Source organism: Ailuropoda melanoleuca, chromosome 3 (genome assembly GCF_002007445.2).
Source record: "Ailuropoda melanoleuca isolate Jingjing chromosome 3, ASM200744v2, whole genome shotgun sequence".
Taxonomy (NCBI): Eukaryota; Metazoa; Chordata; class Mammalia; order Carnivora; family Ursidae; genus Ailuropoda; species Ailuropoda melanoleuca.
In genome coordinates this window covers 627,051-644,540 of record NC_048220.1, presented here as the reverse complement: position 1 = coordinate 644,540, position 17,490 = coordinate 627,051, and the positions used below count along the sequence as shown (strand labels likewise).

At 55.9% G+C, this 17,490-nt stretch overlaps 1 protein-coding gene across 7 annotated transcripts in view; it reads left to right on the top strand.

Annotated features, from left to right (window-relative positions):
* SNAP47 (synaptosome associated protein 47) overlaps positions 1-13,318 on the top strand; it is a 51,248-nt gene extending 37,930 nt beyond the window's left edge. For 2 of the 7 annotated variants that reach the window (XM_034655766.1, XM_034655768.1), the window contains exons 4-5: positions 861-985; positions 11,383-13,318. In XM_034655766.1, the coding sequence (XP_034511657.1) occupies positions 861-985; positions 11,383-11,529 (272 nt within the window). In that variant the 3' untranslated portion in view covers positions 11,530-13,318. The other 5 variants (XR_004623909.1, XR_004623910.1, XR_004623911.1 and 2 more) reach the window with 5 other exon arrangements.
* Positions 13,319-17,490: the final 4,172 nt, after the last annotated feature.

Below are 17,490 nucleotides of genomic sequence, written 5' to 3'. Positions count from 1 at the left end.
TCCAGACAGCTGTCTGCTTTCCAGCATCCCAATACAGGAACGGGGCTGTGCTGCATATCCGAGGTGCTTTGTATTATGAGAAAACGCAGGCAGCAGGCTCTGACCGATGCCCTTCTCTGGCCCCTGTGGTGCCAGGGTTGTGGTTGGAGTCAGCTCTTTAAACAAAGGGCAAGTAGCCCGCCATGGGCCATGCGAGGCCCCCTCGGTTATCACCACATCTCCAGGCTGCCTTTCCGCTCCTTGGGGAGCCTGCCTAGGCGCAGGTGCCTTGTGACCGGGAATATCCCTGAGCAGGGCCCAGCCACGTGCAGCGCTCTGACTCACCCCCACCTCCATGCAGCCACACAGCCAGCTTTGCTTGGCCCGACCAGCTGGCCATTTCCTGTGCTCTGGAGAACCACAGCACTCTGTGGGGTGACAAGATGGTGCTGCGGTTTCGAGCGTTTCACCAGGTTCCACAAGTGGCCTGTTTGATACTCCACATGTGTAGCCCTTTCCCCCAAAGAAGAAAAATGGCCGCACACAGATAAAGGGCCTTTCCTGAGAGAGCAGTTACAGAGCCAGACCCAGAGCATGGCCAGTGGTGCCCTCTCTGATCAGAGCACCGTAAGGAGGCAGCTTGGGCTGGGGTCAGAGTGAGCTCAGGCAGCCCCCACCCCAGCTCGGCGTAGCAGAGCTCAGAGCAATGGCCCACCAGCCGCACCACCCCGGTAGGCACAAAGGCCACAGACCGGTGGGTGAGTTGAAAACACTGCGTCTGCCCTGTCAGTCTTACACGTCACTCCTCAGGAAGTTCTGAATGTTCTCGCATGGTTCACACCTCCGGGAAGATGTCACTGCTGTTTGATTTTCCATTGCAGCGTCTGGGCTGATGGACCCTGCCATGCATCGCGAGCCCTGCTCAGGGAGCCAGGAGGGCCAGTCGCTTCCGCTGCAGATGAGTGAGCCGTTCGTTTCCGAGGGGGACGCCCAGGAACTGAGACAGGTAACGTGCGCTCATGGGGCTGCCTCGCCCCTGCATGTGACTGCTCCTTCCTGCCCACACACAGTTACTCTCTGCTTGATGCTGGCCTCTCGTCTACGGGGGCTGCCGTGTGCCTGCCCACTTTGGTCTGCTCTCTGAAGCTGGAGAACGTAGAGAAAGAGCGGTGCCCATTCCAAGTGCCTGTGTTTCATGACATGCACACACGCCCGTGTGCCTGTGCCCATGCAGTCACCCTGCTGGCTGCATCTGCCTGTGGAATGTGTGCATATGCACATGTACGTGTGGGCTCTGCTTGTGCATGTGCGTGCTGTCTCCATGTGTGGTACGTGTGTGTGTGTGCTGTGTGTGTGCGGTGAGATCATCCACATGTGCATGTGTATGTCGTGTCTTGTGTGTGCATTTTATGTACGTGTGTGTGCGTGTACTGTGCATGTGTGTGTCCATGTGTGTGCATGGCTCCACAGGTGAGTGTACAGCTGACCATGCTTCTCTCCCAGATCTCTCTTGAGGGCTTGACACTGGATTCTTGAGGACGCTTGCCACTTTTTGTCCGGCAAGTAGAAATTTAAACAATATTTGATAGAAGTACTTTTAGGTTGTCTTCCTGTGTTATTGCTGGACAGTACAGTGTTTTTTCTTTTTCCTTTTTAAGTAGTTTTAAAGCAGATGCCTAGACCTTGTATCCCATCATTCACAGATATCTCTGTACATGTCTTTAGAACTTAAAAACTGTTGAAAAGCCCCACACCATGCCATGCTCACCTCAGCTCATCAGACATCAGCTGTCTCATTCAGGGACGTGTGCTGCGCGTCTCTTCAGCTCACAGACATCTGAGGCCTGTGCCAGCCGCTCCACAAAGTGCTTCTTAGGATACGGCTCCCTTCCGTCCTTCTCATTTGCTTCACAGTGTATTTGTGGGAAAAACTCCATTGTTTCTCTGTTGCAGTTTTGGTTTGCAGCTTCCTGACTCGGTTTCCCTGGTTCCTAGCTCACGATTTCTTCGGATCCAGGCTCTACTTTGGAGAGGCCGTGTCATCCCTGGCACCACACACTTCCACCAGGACACACAGGAAGACGGTTTGTCTTTCAAACCTGTTTTTAAAGAAGTCTTTACTGACGTGTCTGCATAGGCATGGCCTCCTTTAAGCTTAGCCATTTCCTTTCTGGAAAAAAGCGCTCATCTTTGCTATGGGATATTTTAAATATGCACGATTGGTCACTCTTTCCCCTGGTCTAACTTAGTCACTTTGAGTAATGACCCACAGAAAAGCTGCTTTCTAGCTGCAACCAGCAAATTCTGCAGGTTACTAAAGATGGCTTTTGATGCACATATTGACCCCAGAACACAGCTTCAGGGCTTGAAAAACCCTCATCCTATAAAAAGAAACCCTCCCTTTTCCTGAGGGTGGATGTGCACCCACACGCCTCAGGTTGGTGGGATCTGGGGCCCCTCTCCCACCCTCCTACGAGGGCATCCCACCACTCTGTCAAGGCCAAGGCGGGAACAAGGCTTTTTGATAGGAAATGTAGGGATTTTGTCTGTTAATTCTGGTGGTGGCCAGAGGGCCGTTCCGGTTTCAAACCGGCCGTCTGTGCCCTAGAAGCCAGGATGGTAGAGGTCGTGATGAAGACAGGAGCGGCGCTGAGGAGAGCAAGCTTCCTCATGCTCCGTCTCCACGGGTGTGCGAGTGTGGGGTCGGTCCTGAGCGTCGTCAGCAGGTTGGTGAGCCCTGTGGTGTCCGTGCCGGGAACAGCGGGTGCCATGAGTCAGGATGCTGGCCGCGGGCTGGGGAAGTGGTGACCCCGGAGTGGTGGTGCCGGGGAGAGCCACCGCGGGAGAGCAGGGCTTCACACCAGCCAGCTGCTGGTCCTCCTCCCTGCAGGGACAGCCCAGTTCCACCAGAGATCGTCTTCTGGAGGTAAAACACATGTTTCCTATTTAGAGAAGAATTCTTAGCTGTGGCGTTGAAGCTCCAGCATAAGTAGGAATGAGGTAAATTTCTGGGGAAAACAGAAATGCAAGAACCAGCCCCCCCCCCTTCAGCTGTGGTTTCTGTGGCAGATGCGATTACCGTCGTTACGTGGAAATGGGTCTCCGTGACTTACCCTGCAGTGGGATGCTGAGAGAGACAACCAGCTGTGGTTTCCCCAGGGCCAGCGTGCTCTGCACCCTGTGCCAGCTCCCACTGCGCCAGGCCCCCGCAGCGGCCATAACTGCAGCGTCCACCGTCCACGGGGAGGGCGTGCGGTGGTGGCCAGGAAAGGAAGCGGATTCTCTGGGATGGGTTTGGCGGAGCGCCCTGAACCGTCTCACATCTGATGTGCTGGCCTTTCCTGCCTCGGAGCTGCTGCTTGCTTGTTAGGAAATCTGCGTCTGCTCCCTGGTTGGTGCAGCTCCTGGTGCCCTCAGGGCATCCCAGCGTCCAGGAACGTTCCCTCCCCAGATCCTCACCGCTACTGCTTTGGCTAGTCCCACCACCTCCTTTCTGCAGTCCAGACCTGCCTACACAGCAGCACGGCCACGGAGGACTCCAGTAGGCGCTCCTGGCCTCCCGGTGGCGAGGGGCGCCACGTGTGCACTTGGGGGTTAGGTCATGGGCCCCCGTAGTGGGGAGGGGGCACCACGTGTGCACTCGGGGGTTAGGTCATGGGTCCCTGTGCCGGGGAGGGGGCACCACGTGTGCACTTGGAGTTAGGTCATGGGTCCCCGTAGTGAGGAGGGGGCGCCGCATGCGCTCGGGGTGCAGGTCATGGGTCCCCGTAGCGGGGAGGGGGCGCCACTGGTGCACTCGGGGTTAGGTCATGGTTCTGCACTCCTCTGACTACGGAGGCAGGCGGTCTGCCTTCTAGGTGTGGCTTTTTGTAAGCAGTAATCACAGTGCTCGGGAGCTAACAGAGGGACCGAAGGTTGGCTCACAGGGGTCGCAGACTGTGGAGTCGTGGCGGGAGGGAGCTCTGGAGCAGCTGTGGAGGTGCCGCCAGCCTGTGCCTTCTTGAGCGGGTCCCGGCTCAGGGCTGTGACACTCTGCACAATACTGTCTCCTTCTCATGTAGGAAGAGGAGAGCACCTTTCGTGTTCAGCTCTTCTCTCCCTTCTCTGTTCGTGGTATTCAAGCTTGTCCTCGTTCACATGTCTCCTCTTGTGTCACTTCTTCCACCCTGAATTGATGCAAGAGAATTCGACTTAACACATGCAGTTCAGCCCAAAATAAATGTCTTATCAGTGCAGGACCTGTCCCTGGTCTCAGTGTGTTAACTGTTTGGAGAGATGACAGATCTCCCTTCTTTGGGTGGCTGCCAGTGCAGAGTCATGGGGGTGATGTCCCAGCCGTGGAACCCGCTGCCATGCTTCCCATCCGCGGTGGCAGCAGCCCAGACCCTGCTCCAGGAACACACGTTCCAGAACGGACACATCCCTGGAAGAGCAGATGGCTATGCGGGGAGGCCGGTGAAAATGCGGGGCAGGGTCAGTGCCTTCCAGCACAGCGAGGCCCTGACCAACCAGGAGGGCATGTGGAGGCCTTGCCGGAGCAGGCTGTGCAGAGAGCTCGGGGACGGAGAGCCGTGTGTGTCCAGGAACCCACCAGAGCCTGTGTGCCAGGCGGGCAAGGCTGGGCTTGCTTTCACGAGCCATTTGGAAGGACTGCAGATGTTCTCATTCCAGATTCCTGCCTGGAATCTGGTTCTCAGGTGTTTTTGGTGCCCTTTTCGAGGTTGTTCTTTCCTTTCATTACCGACGGGGCACCGTCAAGAGGGGGGGAGGTGATCATGCTGTTTGTATTCATGGCTTTGAAAGCAGTCCAGGTATGCGCTGTGACTTAGACCCGTTGCTTTGTAAATTATTAACAAGCATTCCTGTGTTGTCTGCTAAACCACAAGAAGAGCCTTGGTAATGGGGAAAACGTGCTTAGTGACTTGTGACGTCCATGACAGTTGACATTTCAGTGAGAGGACATGCATCGCAGGGCAAGCTGTGGACTGGAACTGGGGTCCTGGCACTGCTGTTGTCGACCCCAGCATCCCAGGTGGGCTGCGCACCTGCCCTGGCCCTGGGCACCACCTGCTGCAGGAACAAGCACAGTGATGCCAGCTGACTTGCGGGGAAGCATCATGCCGTACCTTCCAGATGCATGCATGGGTTTCCCATCTGCTCTGCTGTTACCTTGGTCACTGGTAGCCACAAGCCTGCCATCACAGACCCCCGCCCCGGGCTCCCTCTGTGGTTTCATGTGCCCCCCCTCCTCGGGCTTCCCTCCACAATCACTGGACAACCCGTGGGGCTCGCCTTACGCTGGCTGTGGCCCCCACCCTAGGGCAGGCCTGTGTGCCATCTCGGGCAGGGCTGGCGGGTCTTTGCCTTCACTGAGAAAGCTGGGACAAACTTGGGCCGCGTGGAGGGACGGCTCCTTTGTCGTCCAGGTGGACCACATTCTGTCCCCTCTGCTGTCCCGGAAATGCAGATGGGCTGGCAGAGCCAGATAAGGAGCCTCAGGATCCGGTGGTGTGGACAGGATTCCAGAGCAGCTGCTGGGCTCTGCGGAGGGAGGAGCGCAAGGGCCAGCGAGGGCCAGGGAACGGGTGCTTTCCCGTCTCCCCAGTCAGCCTGGAAGCGAACCTGAAGCGTTAACGTTGGCATTCGGTGGTTTTGCTGTTGAGTGCCTGGCTGTCTTGTAGAGTGGTGTTTCTTTATCGTAGTAAATACGTGTGACATACATACGGCCATTTCACCCACTGACGGTGCATGTAGCGCCCTCTGTGCCCCCCACCCCAGACGGTCCCGTGAAGCGCCAGCCCCTGCGGCTTTCTCTCTGTTGTGCGCATGTCCTTCCGTGCCTGCTGTCCTCACTTCCCACTGTGTTTTCGGGCGGGCAGATCCATCTTCCGCGTTCGCAGCTGAGTGGTACACGTTGTACGGGGGCCCACGTTGTGTGTATGCATTCATCCACGGCTGTTGTGCGTGGTGCTGCTCCTAACGCTCACACACACAGGGATCCGTGTGGGTCCTGTCGCTGCTCCTAGCAAGTCCCAGGGTAACTCTACATGGGGAGTGGCGAGGGGCTGCCAGGCTGTGCTCCGCCACGGCCGCACCATTTTCTATTCCAGCTGGCGACGGGTGAGGGGAGTCAGTCCTCCAACTTCATTCTGCTTTTTCAGGACTGCTCCGGCTCTTCAGGGCTGCTTGCAATTCCAATGGATTTGAGGATCCATTCTCCCATTCCTGGGGGAATAAAGAGGCTGCTGGAAACATGATACGGATTCCGTTGAATGTGCAGGTCACTTGGAGGTGTCTTGTCGTCTTGCCAGTATTAAGTCTTGCAGTCCAGGAACACAGGTCATCCCTCATTATTTCGGTGTCTTTAATTTCTTTCAGTGTGATGTGTGGTTTTTAGGCTTTTATGTCTATTGTATTCTGGGATGAGTCCGATTTGGATCCCATCGTGACCCGATGGCGAGCGGGCTGGTCCCCAGGTTCCCCCACTAGCCCGTGGACCTTGAGAGGCCACTGGGAACTGGAGTGAGGGCTGACAGACCCCTGAAGACTCCACTATCAGAGTCTCGCTGTGGGGACGCAGCTCTGTGGGGACCTGGTGCATTAGCTTCCCCCCACCCCCGCACAGAGAGGGAGTCTGGAGGAGGGGGCCGCAGCAGGGGCCTCCATAGAAGAGAACCCTGTGCCGCTGTCCACAGATAACCCTTGGGGCCTCAAGGGATGCAGCAGAAGGGACGGGGTGGGACGCAGGGGTGGTCTGTGAGTGCTGAATGTGACAGATTGTAGCCTAGAATGTTCTTTACAGCCTCCAGAGCTTTGGCTGTGCTGGAAGCCAGCTTTTCCCTCTTTACCTTCTCTATAGCATATTAATGGGCCCAACTGGTAGAACTATTTGGAGTTGCAGACAGCTTGATTTATCCCAGCTCTGTTCTTAAATGGTTGCTAATTTCTCACTCAAGAAAATTCACAGGTTTTCAGTGAGTCAACTTAATAACAAGATCAGGGCAGACAGTCTGGCTAATACTAAACTCACTTTAGGTCTTCATATGAATATGATAATACTCTGAATGCTGGAGTCTCATCAGGAAGTGGAACAAAACATTTTCTTTCAGACCATCAGTGAGGCCACTAGCACGTTATGGATGTGCTGGAAACATGAGGGTCCCGCGCTTCCGTGCCCCACGTTCTGCCCTGCTGCACTTACACTGTGAACGCCCAAGGCTGGACGCTCCAGGGGCCTCTGAGCCCCTGCTTCCCACACCTGGATGGCTGGCATGAGGTGCCCACGTTTAAACACATCTGCTCTGGTCAGTGGACCTCCTCTGCTGGATGAGCTGTTCTCCCGTTTGTATAAACAAGATGGAAACGTCTCCGTATCTGCTCGCATCTGTGGTGTCCGGAGATAGAGGCCAGAATGGCAGAGAGCATGGGAGTGTCTGCTCTGTCCTGGGGACCGCGTGGCGCCCCCTGCCTCCAGCCAGGGCATCTGGGCCATGTGTCCCCACCCCCCTCGGTCACGGACGCCCCCTGCCTATGGGGCACTGAGCCTCAGACTTGGCTGAGCGCCTGCAGCCGTTGGGCTGCAGATTGCTGAGTGTTTCTGCGGCTTCTGTCCCGATGCTGCTCCCGGACGGCCTCCCGCCTCTGCTCAGCTTGGCACACTTTCTGTGTAGGAGCGGATGTGTCTGCCGAGATGGCTGGTCAGCGGCTTACTTACTGGCATGGCAGGGGCTCGAGGAAAAGAACACGGGGCCTGGTCGGAGGCTCCCCTGAGCGGCCAGCTGATACTTCAGAGCTTGGCGGTGTGACATACTGATGACTAGACGGCTTGTCATCCTGGGCCGCAGAAGTCACAAGTGCGTGAAGGTCTGGCCAGACTTCACGCTCCCCGTTCTTTCCACCCTGTGTTCTGTGGAATGCACATGATGGCATTTAATGTCTCCAGTCCCGTCCTTAAAGGGAAAGACTCTGGACCGATACTCCAGAGGGACTCTTAGTTCGAAGCTTCCTCAGTAATTTTCTTTGCAGACTCGGTAGCTGTGCAGATCACTTGGGTTTTTGCAGTATTGGTTCATTTCAAGCGCAGTTTGAAGCATTTCCAGCTGTGAAGGAGGGGTCTTGGTGAGACGTTTCCAAAACCAGACAGTTCAGCAGGAGCGAGCCCCTGTGTATAGTACAGACCCCATAAACGCCCAGCTTTCGTAGGCAGGTCAGTTGGTCTTGCTCACAAAGTAAGCGTTGTGCCTACTGTCTCTGTGTGTCTGTGCGTAAGAAGCATAGGCTCTGGACCCTGTGAATTCCTCCCGGTGCTGCTGCTTCTGTGGGCAGGGAGGCAGCAGGGGCCCACACGGAGCACGGCCCTCGGTGGGAGAGCCGTGCACAGATGTGTCGTGAGTATACCATTCACCAGATGTCAAAGGATGGATCTCGTTCGTTCTTTATGTTGATTTCATGTTGGAACGATAGTGTTCTTATTTGGTTGGGTTAAACAGGATGCATTATTAAAATTAATGATGCTTATCATTTTTTATGGGGCATCTGACTGGCTCTGTCGGAGGAGCACGTGAGTCTTGATGTTTGAGCCCCATGTGAGGATGTAGAGATGACTTAAATAAGCTAAACTTTTAAAAATGCTTATCATTTTTACTGTTGAAAACGTGAGTGTTAGAAAATCTGAAGTCACAGGTGTGGCTCTCCTCACCGGGGACCTTTGCCATATGTAGCTGCTCACGGCTCCAGGAGCGGGCCCGGGTCTTGCGCCCTCTTCCCGCGGCTGCTTGAATGGCTTGCTGACCCCTGGTGAAGGCCCTTTTGCCTTTTGAAGGAACGTGTGCAGCATGAGCCTGTGAGTGTGCGGCTGTGACGGCGGCATCTCACGGAGACCCCTGGTGTCCACGGGTGCATCCTGTCCAGGCCATGCTCTGAGCTGGCCGTGGAGCTTGGGGTGTTGGGCACACCCTCTCAGCCCGGTGTGTGGAACAGTCGTTTGAGGGTCACAGAGCCCCACAGCCCTCACCCTCATCTGGGACGAGTGGGGACGAGGAAGCAGGAGACAGAGCTGCTTGGCTGCGTGCCTCCACCCCCAGGGTCACGTGTCCGTGCCAGCCTACGGGCATGTGATGGAAGGACGCTGGGCACACAGGCGCCCCCGTGTCACCAGCAGTGCTTGTCCAACGGGCACAGATGGCATCCTGGTTTGGGACAATGTGTATTTTCTTCTCTGGTCCTGTGTCCTGACTTCCTACTTGGAGTAGGAGTCCTGGAGCAGGATCGTGGGCCATCCACACAGGTGTGGTGGTGACCGCTCACCGCCCAGAGCCTGCTGGGCCCTGAAGGACACTTGACGTGGTTGACAAGGACAGCGCGTGCGGTCTGATCACCCCATGCAGGGTGGGGGCCGCTCCTGGGAGTGAGATCAGGTGCAAGCGGGTGGCAGAGGCCAGCCTCCCCGGGGCTGTATGTGTGCATGCCTGGCTGAGCGGCCTCCTTAGTGCACGGAACAGCGCGGGCCGGCCGGGAGGGGTCGTGGAACAGAGAGGGGCTTGAGGACCCGCCTCCCACGGTGCGGAGCTGCGACTGTTTATTGCACCATTTGGGCCTCAGCCATATGAGGTCATAGGAACGCGATGGAAAAGACCTCCTGTATGAGGTCATCCAACCCGTCCCTCGGAGCCGACTGACCCCACGGTATACTTTCCAGAGCTCCGTCCAGTTTTTCCAGTGACTCAGCGGCTCCCAGAGGGCGCAGAAGGCTGCTGTCTGAGCCTGCTACCTGGGGTTAGGATTTGTTCCTCCGTGCCTGGACGGAGCTCCCAGGGATGGTGCCATGTTGGCAGAGATGTGGGCACGGCCTGCCTCTGCCACAACCGTGTGTGACTGCAGATGGCCTCAGGTCCCTCTACAGCATGCGTGCGGCGCAGGGCTCCTGCCTCTGAACCCTCCAGGACTTGGCAGGGGCACCTCATCTCGCACTTTATAGTTTTCACAGCCTGTCCACATTGTGCGCTCAGTCCAGCCTCCCCTTTCCTGAGGAAGGACTTGATCTTATTACCCTCTGGCCACCTCCCTGCCTCCTTTCTGGTCCTCGTGTGTCAGACGACGCGGCTTGCCCACGTGCTGGTGGGCAGTGCGAGTCTGCTTGGTGTGAGCGCAAGGCGCCGTGGGTCACACCTTCCCCCGGGGTGCTGCGCTTTCCTTGTCCTGGGGCGGCTCCCAGGCGGCAGGTCAGCGGGCTGTGCCCGTGAGGGTGAGGTCCGTGTGTGTGGCATGGTGCGCTGCCAGCTGCGCCAGATCTGGGGCCCTCGCCACTGACCTCCATCCCCACGGGGCTGAGGATGGACGCGTCTGTATGTGGTTGGTCCTCGGGGACTTGGTAACGGGCACCCAGGACTGTGCTGATGATTCGCAGTGTGCAGTTCCTTTGTCTTGACCTAACCGGGGATCTGAAACTTCCCCTAAAAGAGGCATTAACATTTATTGCAAGTAGTTGGTCATTAAGGTTTCTCTTAAAATCATTCCTTTTTGTTGTCAGCTTGAGGATATTAAATTTTTAAACGCAGGCTCCCCACGCATGTAGTTAAAGTACGTTTCGCAATGCAAGTAGTCTCAATAGGATTGCAATAAAGTGGCTGTTCTTAGCAGTGTGTGAGACGTAGGAAGCATGACATGAGTCCCAGAGATGGGGTGAGGGGCCTGGCCTCTGGGAGCCCCAGGGCCTGGCTCCCAGGCCAGCCTCCCTCTTCTCAGGGTTGTGTGTCTGGAGCTGCTGTGCCGCCTGGAGCTGCATGGAGATACCTGTGAAATGTTTCCAGCAGGGAGGCGGGAAGGGGCTTTGGTTTTTCATTTTAAATCCTGTTTTTCCAGCTTCTGTCTGCAGTTAGGTATGTGGGTACAGACAGGTAATAAAGACAGTGACTGGGTCCCGGTTGTGCCCTGGGTCAGCCCTCCTGCTGCAGCAGTGCCCCAGGGGCGTTGTCAGGAGGTGTAGGGACTGTGGCCTGGAGCAGGGCCAGAGGGCTGACACCTCATCTCCTTCAGCTCTGCTGCCCTGGGGGTCCGTGCTCCCAGGGGGTCCCTGCTCCCTGGGGGTCCGTGCTCCCTGGGGGTCAGTGCTCCCTGGGGGTCTGTGCTCCCAGGGGGGTCCATGCTCCCTGGGGGTCCCTGCTCCCTGGGGGTCTGTGCTCCCTGGGGGTCCGTGCTCCCTAGGGGGGTCCCTGCTTCCTGGGGGTCCGTGCTGGTAAGCTGCAGAGCTGAGACCCAAACCCAGGATGGGAGGACAGTGTTTGTCATCCCCACTGACTCACAGAATTTCCCAAGTACTGTAAAAATGATGGAAAGAAATAGCGTCCTTTTGAGCGTCTGAGAAACAGCAGCCCCTCCTGCTCCTGCTGTGTGCTGCTCTTGCAGATCCTGAGGAAGCTGAAGAGTCTCGCCCTGGACACTGAGATGGAGCTGGAGAGGCAGGACGAGGCCCTGGATGGCATCACTGCAGCCGTCGACCGGACCACCTTAACCATCGACAAGCATACCCGACGTGCCAAAAAACTGACCTAGGACAGGAGAGCAGAGAGGGGACTGGTTTTGATGACATTCGCTCCCCTGAGTACTTTGTTCTCAACACTTGCACGTGTCCTTGACGTAAAAACCTGGGCAGTCATTCCAAGGGCTGGTTAGTAGTTGGACGCCTTGAGCCAGAAGGTTCAGGCTTGCCTCAGGGTAGAGGGCTAGGTATGCTGTGACCTGGACCACACCAAAGACGCAGGAAGGAGGAGCTCCAGGAGAGGGGAGTTGTGCCTGCAAACCCAGCCAGCCACCTCCCAGCCCTGCCCCCAGTTGCGCTTGCTCCCTGCTCCGTGCAGGCCCCAGCTCCCTTCTCCCCCTTACCTCCCTGCAGGCACAGCTCCCTTCTCCCCTGCTCCCTTGCAGGCCCCAGCTCCCTTTTCCCCCTTACCTCCCTGCAGGCCCCAGCTCCCTTCTCCCCCCTGCTCCCTTCAGGCCCCAGCTCCCTTCTCCCCTGCTCCCTGCAGGCACAGCTCCCTTCTCCCCTGCTCCCTGCAGGCCCCAGCTCCCTTCTCCCCTGATCCCTGCAGGCCCCAGCTCCCTTCTCCCCCCTGCTCCCTGCAGGCCCCAGCTCCCCTCTCCCCTGCTCCCTGCAGGACCAGGCTCCCCACTCCTACTTGAGCCCTTCAGAGGGTCCACAGCAGCAGGAAGGCTCTACCCTGCAAGGCTGGCTGCACCTAGTGCTCTGTGGCTACTTGGCATGGCCAGCATCACCACTAGCTGAATTTTCATTCTCTCTCTGTTCTCACTGGGTATAAAAGGGCAATTTAAATCTCTATGAAAGAAATGTGCTGATTTCTGAGTCTGCCCACCCGAACCCTGCATCCTGTGTCCGAAGAACCCCTTCTCCAGGACCACGTTCAGGCCAGAGCCTACCTCCCCTCTGGGGGCTGCTCTGCATGGGCCACTCCACAGTCACTTTGTTCTGTTCTCTCTGACAGACAGGCCGGTTTCTTTTGGGTTGTTCTGTGACTTTTTATCTGAAGTCCAGTACATCTTGAGGTCATCCTGTCAACACCAGGAATATTCTTCTCACTGCCCAGTTTGTAGCCAAATGTGAAAATAATACACACTGCACCTGTTTTAAAAAGTGTTGTTTTTTTTTTCTGTAACTGCCCCATTTCTATCCAAAAACAAAAGAGAAATCATAGTTTTAGAATATATTTTGAAGATAGGCATTCGTGCTGCTTTTTGCTTGGTTTGGGGTGTCTTGGTGGGAGGGCCCCTCCAGGAAGGATGGATGGGGGCAGAGTGAAGAAGTGGGTGACCCCTTCGCCTGTCACAGCAGAACAGGCCACCTCCAGACTGCTTTGGAATGGCGTCCCAGAGGGCGGTGCATGGAGAGGTGCCGTGGGGCCTTGCCGAGGTGTCCCTTTGAGGCACCTTTCCTCTGCTTCTCCTCCGGCAGGCCCTGCACTGGCATTCTGGGTCCTGGGTGGTTTGAAGAGTGAATGCACAGGCGCAGTGCTAGCGTTCTGGGGCTGCTAACGAATGACCACATGGAGGTCTTAGGATGGCAAGCTTTGTCCTCTCCGGGTCTGGAGGCCAGGAGTCTGCAGTCACGGTGTCGCAGGGTCGTGCTCCCTCTGATGGCTCCAGGAGGGGCCCTCCTGCCTCTCCCAGCTTGGGGGGGAGGGTCAGGCATCTGGACCCATGGCCACATCTCCCCAATCTCTGCCTTTGTCAGAGAGCTGCCTCCGGTCAGCCTTTGCATGGTGTGACGGTTCCTGCCGAGGTTGCATTCCACGGTTTGGTGGGGTCATATAAGAGTGCTCAGCATCGTGGTGGCTGATCTATTCAAGAAGACACAGGCAGGAGCAGTTACAGAGAATAACCTTCTCAGGGGCCTTCCAGTTCTTCACTTTCAATGTGCTGAATTCTTTTTTTTTTATAATAATAATTTTTTATTATATTACGTTAGTCACCATACAGTACATCCCTGTTTTTTTTTTATCTTTTTTTTTAATGATTTTTTATTATATTATGTTAGTCACCGTACAGTACATTCCCGGATTCTGATGTAAAGTTCGATGATTCATTAGTTGCGTATAACACCCAGTGCACCATACAATACGTGCCCTCCTTACTACCCATCACCAGCCTATCCCATTCCCCCACCCCCTCCCCTCTGAAGCCCTCAGTTTGTTTCCCAGAGTCCATAGTCTCTCATGCTTCACTCCCCCTTCAATGTGCTGAATTCTGTTCTTAGTTTCCAGCTGCCTTATTTGCTCTGTACTTCCCGGCCTTCCAAATGAGAAGTGCGCCTGCCCTTCAGGGTTTCCGACTCCAATGCTGGCGTGTGCGTGGTTGCTCCTGACCTTTCCTGGCACGATGAGGATGCAGCTCTCAGGGCTCACAGCCTTGCCAGAGGCCTCAGCCCCAGGCAGCTCCTTCCTCTCATGCTCAGTGCTGGGGAGGGCAGGGAGAGCACAGCACATGTGTAGACGTGTCAACAGGTCAGTCATGGAGAGCTTATGCAGCGCCCAGAGGCAGTGGCTGGATCGTGTCCTATGGCAAGAAGAATGATGCTGGAGGATAGGCAGCCCGTGCCTCTGGTCCCAGAAGCTGCAGCCTGCCACACGGCCCACGAGGAATGGCATTCCCAGGGGTGGAGCACGTGTTTCTGAGTGACAGCTGCACTCTGGGCTTGCACCAGGGACTCAGAAAATGCCCCCCCCCAACACACACACACACGGACCCCAGGTTCCTCAGTCAGAACCTCCATGGGTGTGCATGATTCTCAAGTGTTTCTAAGGAGCAGGCAGAGTAAGAGTCACAGCTTGGCTGACTTAGTGCCGTCAGGCCTGCTTTCTCTCCATAGCTGTCTGCAGAGAGCCCCAAGCAGCCAAAGGGAAGACAAACCTGCCCCCGCCTTGATGCTGTTCTGAATCCCAGGAGGGCGCCACTGGTCCTGAAAATAGGCACCGCCCAGCACCTGCATGGCATGGGGGCTGCACACACTTTGGCCAGTGACAGGACTCTGCCCCGAACGAGCCTTCTTTCCCAGCACCTGGGGATGCTTAAAACCCCAGACACTGGGAGTGAAGGCATGTGGGACTGAAGGCATTGTAGCACCATGAGACCATTATGCTCCAGGCCATTCTCTCCCATAGATACTTAAATGATAGAAACTGTGGTCTGTTTCTCTGCAGAATTACAGTGTTAAAAAGAAAAGTCCGTCACGATTGGTACTTACTAACCTTGACCCCAGACTTAACTTGTTCACCTTACACCCTTCCAGTAGCAAAAAATCCATTGCCAAAGTGATTTGCCTGGAGCCTAAGCACAGAAACAAACCTGTTGAACAGACTACTAGTCTCAAAGGCAGAGGCAAAAGTGCAAAAACCCTATGAAACCAGGCAATAACTCCAAAACCCACTACTCGCAATCCCAACTGTACACCACCGCCCCGCACTGCTCCCACAACATCACAGATGCACTAGCTCCATCCCTGCTCCCCACCCAAGGTGCCATAATTCCACCTGAACTTCCCACCCCCGGAGCTCTAACTCCAACCCCCGCCCACGGCTCCCACCCCAGGAGCTCTAACTCCACTCCAACAGCTCCCACCCCAGGAGCTCTAACTCCATCCCCCACTGCTCCCACCCCAGGAGCTCTACTCCACCCCCACTGCTCCCACCCCAGGTACTCTAACTCCACCCCCATTTCTCCCACGCCAGGAGCTCTGACTCTTCCCCCAGTGCTCCCACCCCAGGAGCTCTAACTTTACCTCTACTACTGGTCCCTTTATGTGCACTCACCCCACCTCCTGCTACTCCCTAGTTTGGGTAGACTGGCTCTGCCTTCACATTTTGGACTCTTGTAGAGAACATAACTGGCAGTGGACACTGAGTTGCTCCTGCAAGCTGGACAAGGGGAAGCAGGTGAGTAGTCAGGCTCGTGATATCTCCTGTGATCCTCAGGTAGCCCAGGCATTGGTGTGATGGCTGGAACGAAGTTCTCTGTGTCAGGTGAGTGGATTCTCTGGAGCGTGTCAGGAGGACTGCACTGGGCTGCTGTTTGGAATGGGGCCTATGGCATCTCCTCCTTCCTGTTTTACTTTCCTAATGTGGATCTTGCACTCTTGACACTGACATTCAGTCCATATGTGGGGTTGAGGTCACCCGTGTGCTTTATTCCTGCACCAAAATCTGTTTGCCCTTCCACTGATGGGGTTGGATTATGTCGGTCTGTTGTCACCCAGTAAGGTGTTTGCACTTCCTAAAACACAAAATGCTTTGAGTTCAGTTTTACTCGATATAACTGTGGGCCAAAAGTAAGACTCTCGCAGCTGTGGTACCAACATTGTGCTGACGCGAAACTGCTGATTCTCAATCGGGACCAAACCGTCCTGAGTTGATCAGTTTTGGGCAGGGACGGGCACACTTCTTCTATAAAAGGCCCAGAAGTAACTCCTTCATCTTATGAGCCATAGGATGTCTGTTGCAACATCTGAGGTGTGCTGTTTACAAGACAGCAGCCTGGACTTGTAAGCAAATGGGCTTGGTGTATTCAGATACAGCTGCCCGTGTCATTTATTTCACGTGTCATGAAATGTTATGCTTGTTTTGATGTTATTCTTTCAACTAATTGAATTTTAAACTCGTCCTAGCACGCAAGCTGTAGGACAGGCGGCAGGCCCACCCCCCGCCCAGGGGTGTGTGTTCCTTAGGACACTGCACTTGGCCTTCTGTCCTGGAGGGCGACACACTGCCCTCTTCAGCCCGACTGCACAGCTGAGTCCAGGGTCGCGGCCGGGAGATCCCCACCCCGTGCCCGGGCTGTGCTCAGCTGCCCCGAGCTTCACAGGCTTGCAGTGATGGCACATAGTCAGTCCTACCCCCTTGAAAGGCAGCGCTAGGAGAGGGGAGGGGAGTGAGGTGAGGAATGACTGGTGCTGGTTTCCACAAGTTGTTTTCTCTACAGGCCCCCAAATCCACATACACAGAAATTTTAGGAGAGGAAAAAACAAACATCCTTGAGATATTTTCAAACACCACACAAACAAAAAAACTCGACTATATGCAGTCAGTCAGGGTGGGGGCTCTTGGCTGGGTTTGAAATTTGATAAAATGCCCTCTCAGAGGCAGCTCTGTTGGTTGGGGTGTCAACCTGGTGTTGAGACCACCAGCCGCACCTATGAGGAGCCCCCTCCATTCTCAACCTGCTGTCAGTGTAATGATTAGCTGTAGGTTTGAGTAAAACTGGAAAGACACGCAAATTGTAGTCCATTTTCACATCGGCAACTGATTTCCACATCCACATAATACTTCAAACTTTTGGCACCCTTCTGGAAACTTGGAACAGCAGTGAGCCTGTCCAGGAGGTAATTTTCCCTGATTCATTTTGAAAGCGAAAAGCCACAGGTCTGGAGGCAGGGGTGGTCCCGCTTCCCAGACAGGCTGCTCAGTCTCATCCCTTGGTTTCCTTGGCACAAGCAGGCAGGAGGCAGACGCCGGGAGTTCCTCCCAGCCCAGGACACCCACACAGGGGCCACGCTCGGTATCCGGGGTGGAGGGCCGTGGTGCCAGGGAAGGAGCCCCAGGCTGAGGGGGCAGGGAGCTACGGGCAGGAACAGAGTGGAGACTGTGCTCTGTCCTCCTGGCCTGCACATCCGGGGCTCCAGCAGGTGCGGGTGAGCGTGTCCTCCAAGCACGGTTGGCGCCCCGTTGTGCACAACCGCCGTCCCGGCGCAGCGGCTCCGCACTGACCCCCGGCACAGTCCCCCACTGGGTTTCGCAGGGCCCTTCGGATCTTGTTCACCATCTCCTGTCCCCACCACTGCCTTCCTCTCTCACCCTAAGAAAAGTGTGAGCCGAGGACGGGTGACTTGTTTCCCCAGCTGACCCTTCTGCTTGGAGCGGGCAGGAAGCTTAGGAAAAGGGCATCTTTCCTGGAAGGAGCAGAGGGCCTGCGTCAATCTGGTTGCAGAGTGCAGAAGCCCTGCTGGATGTG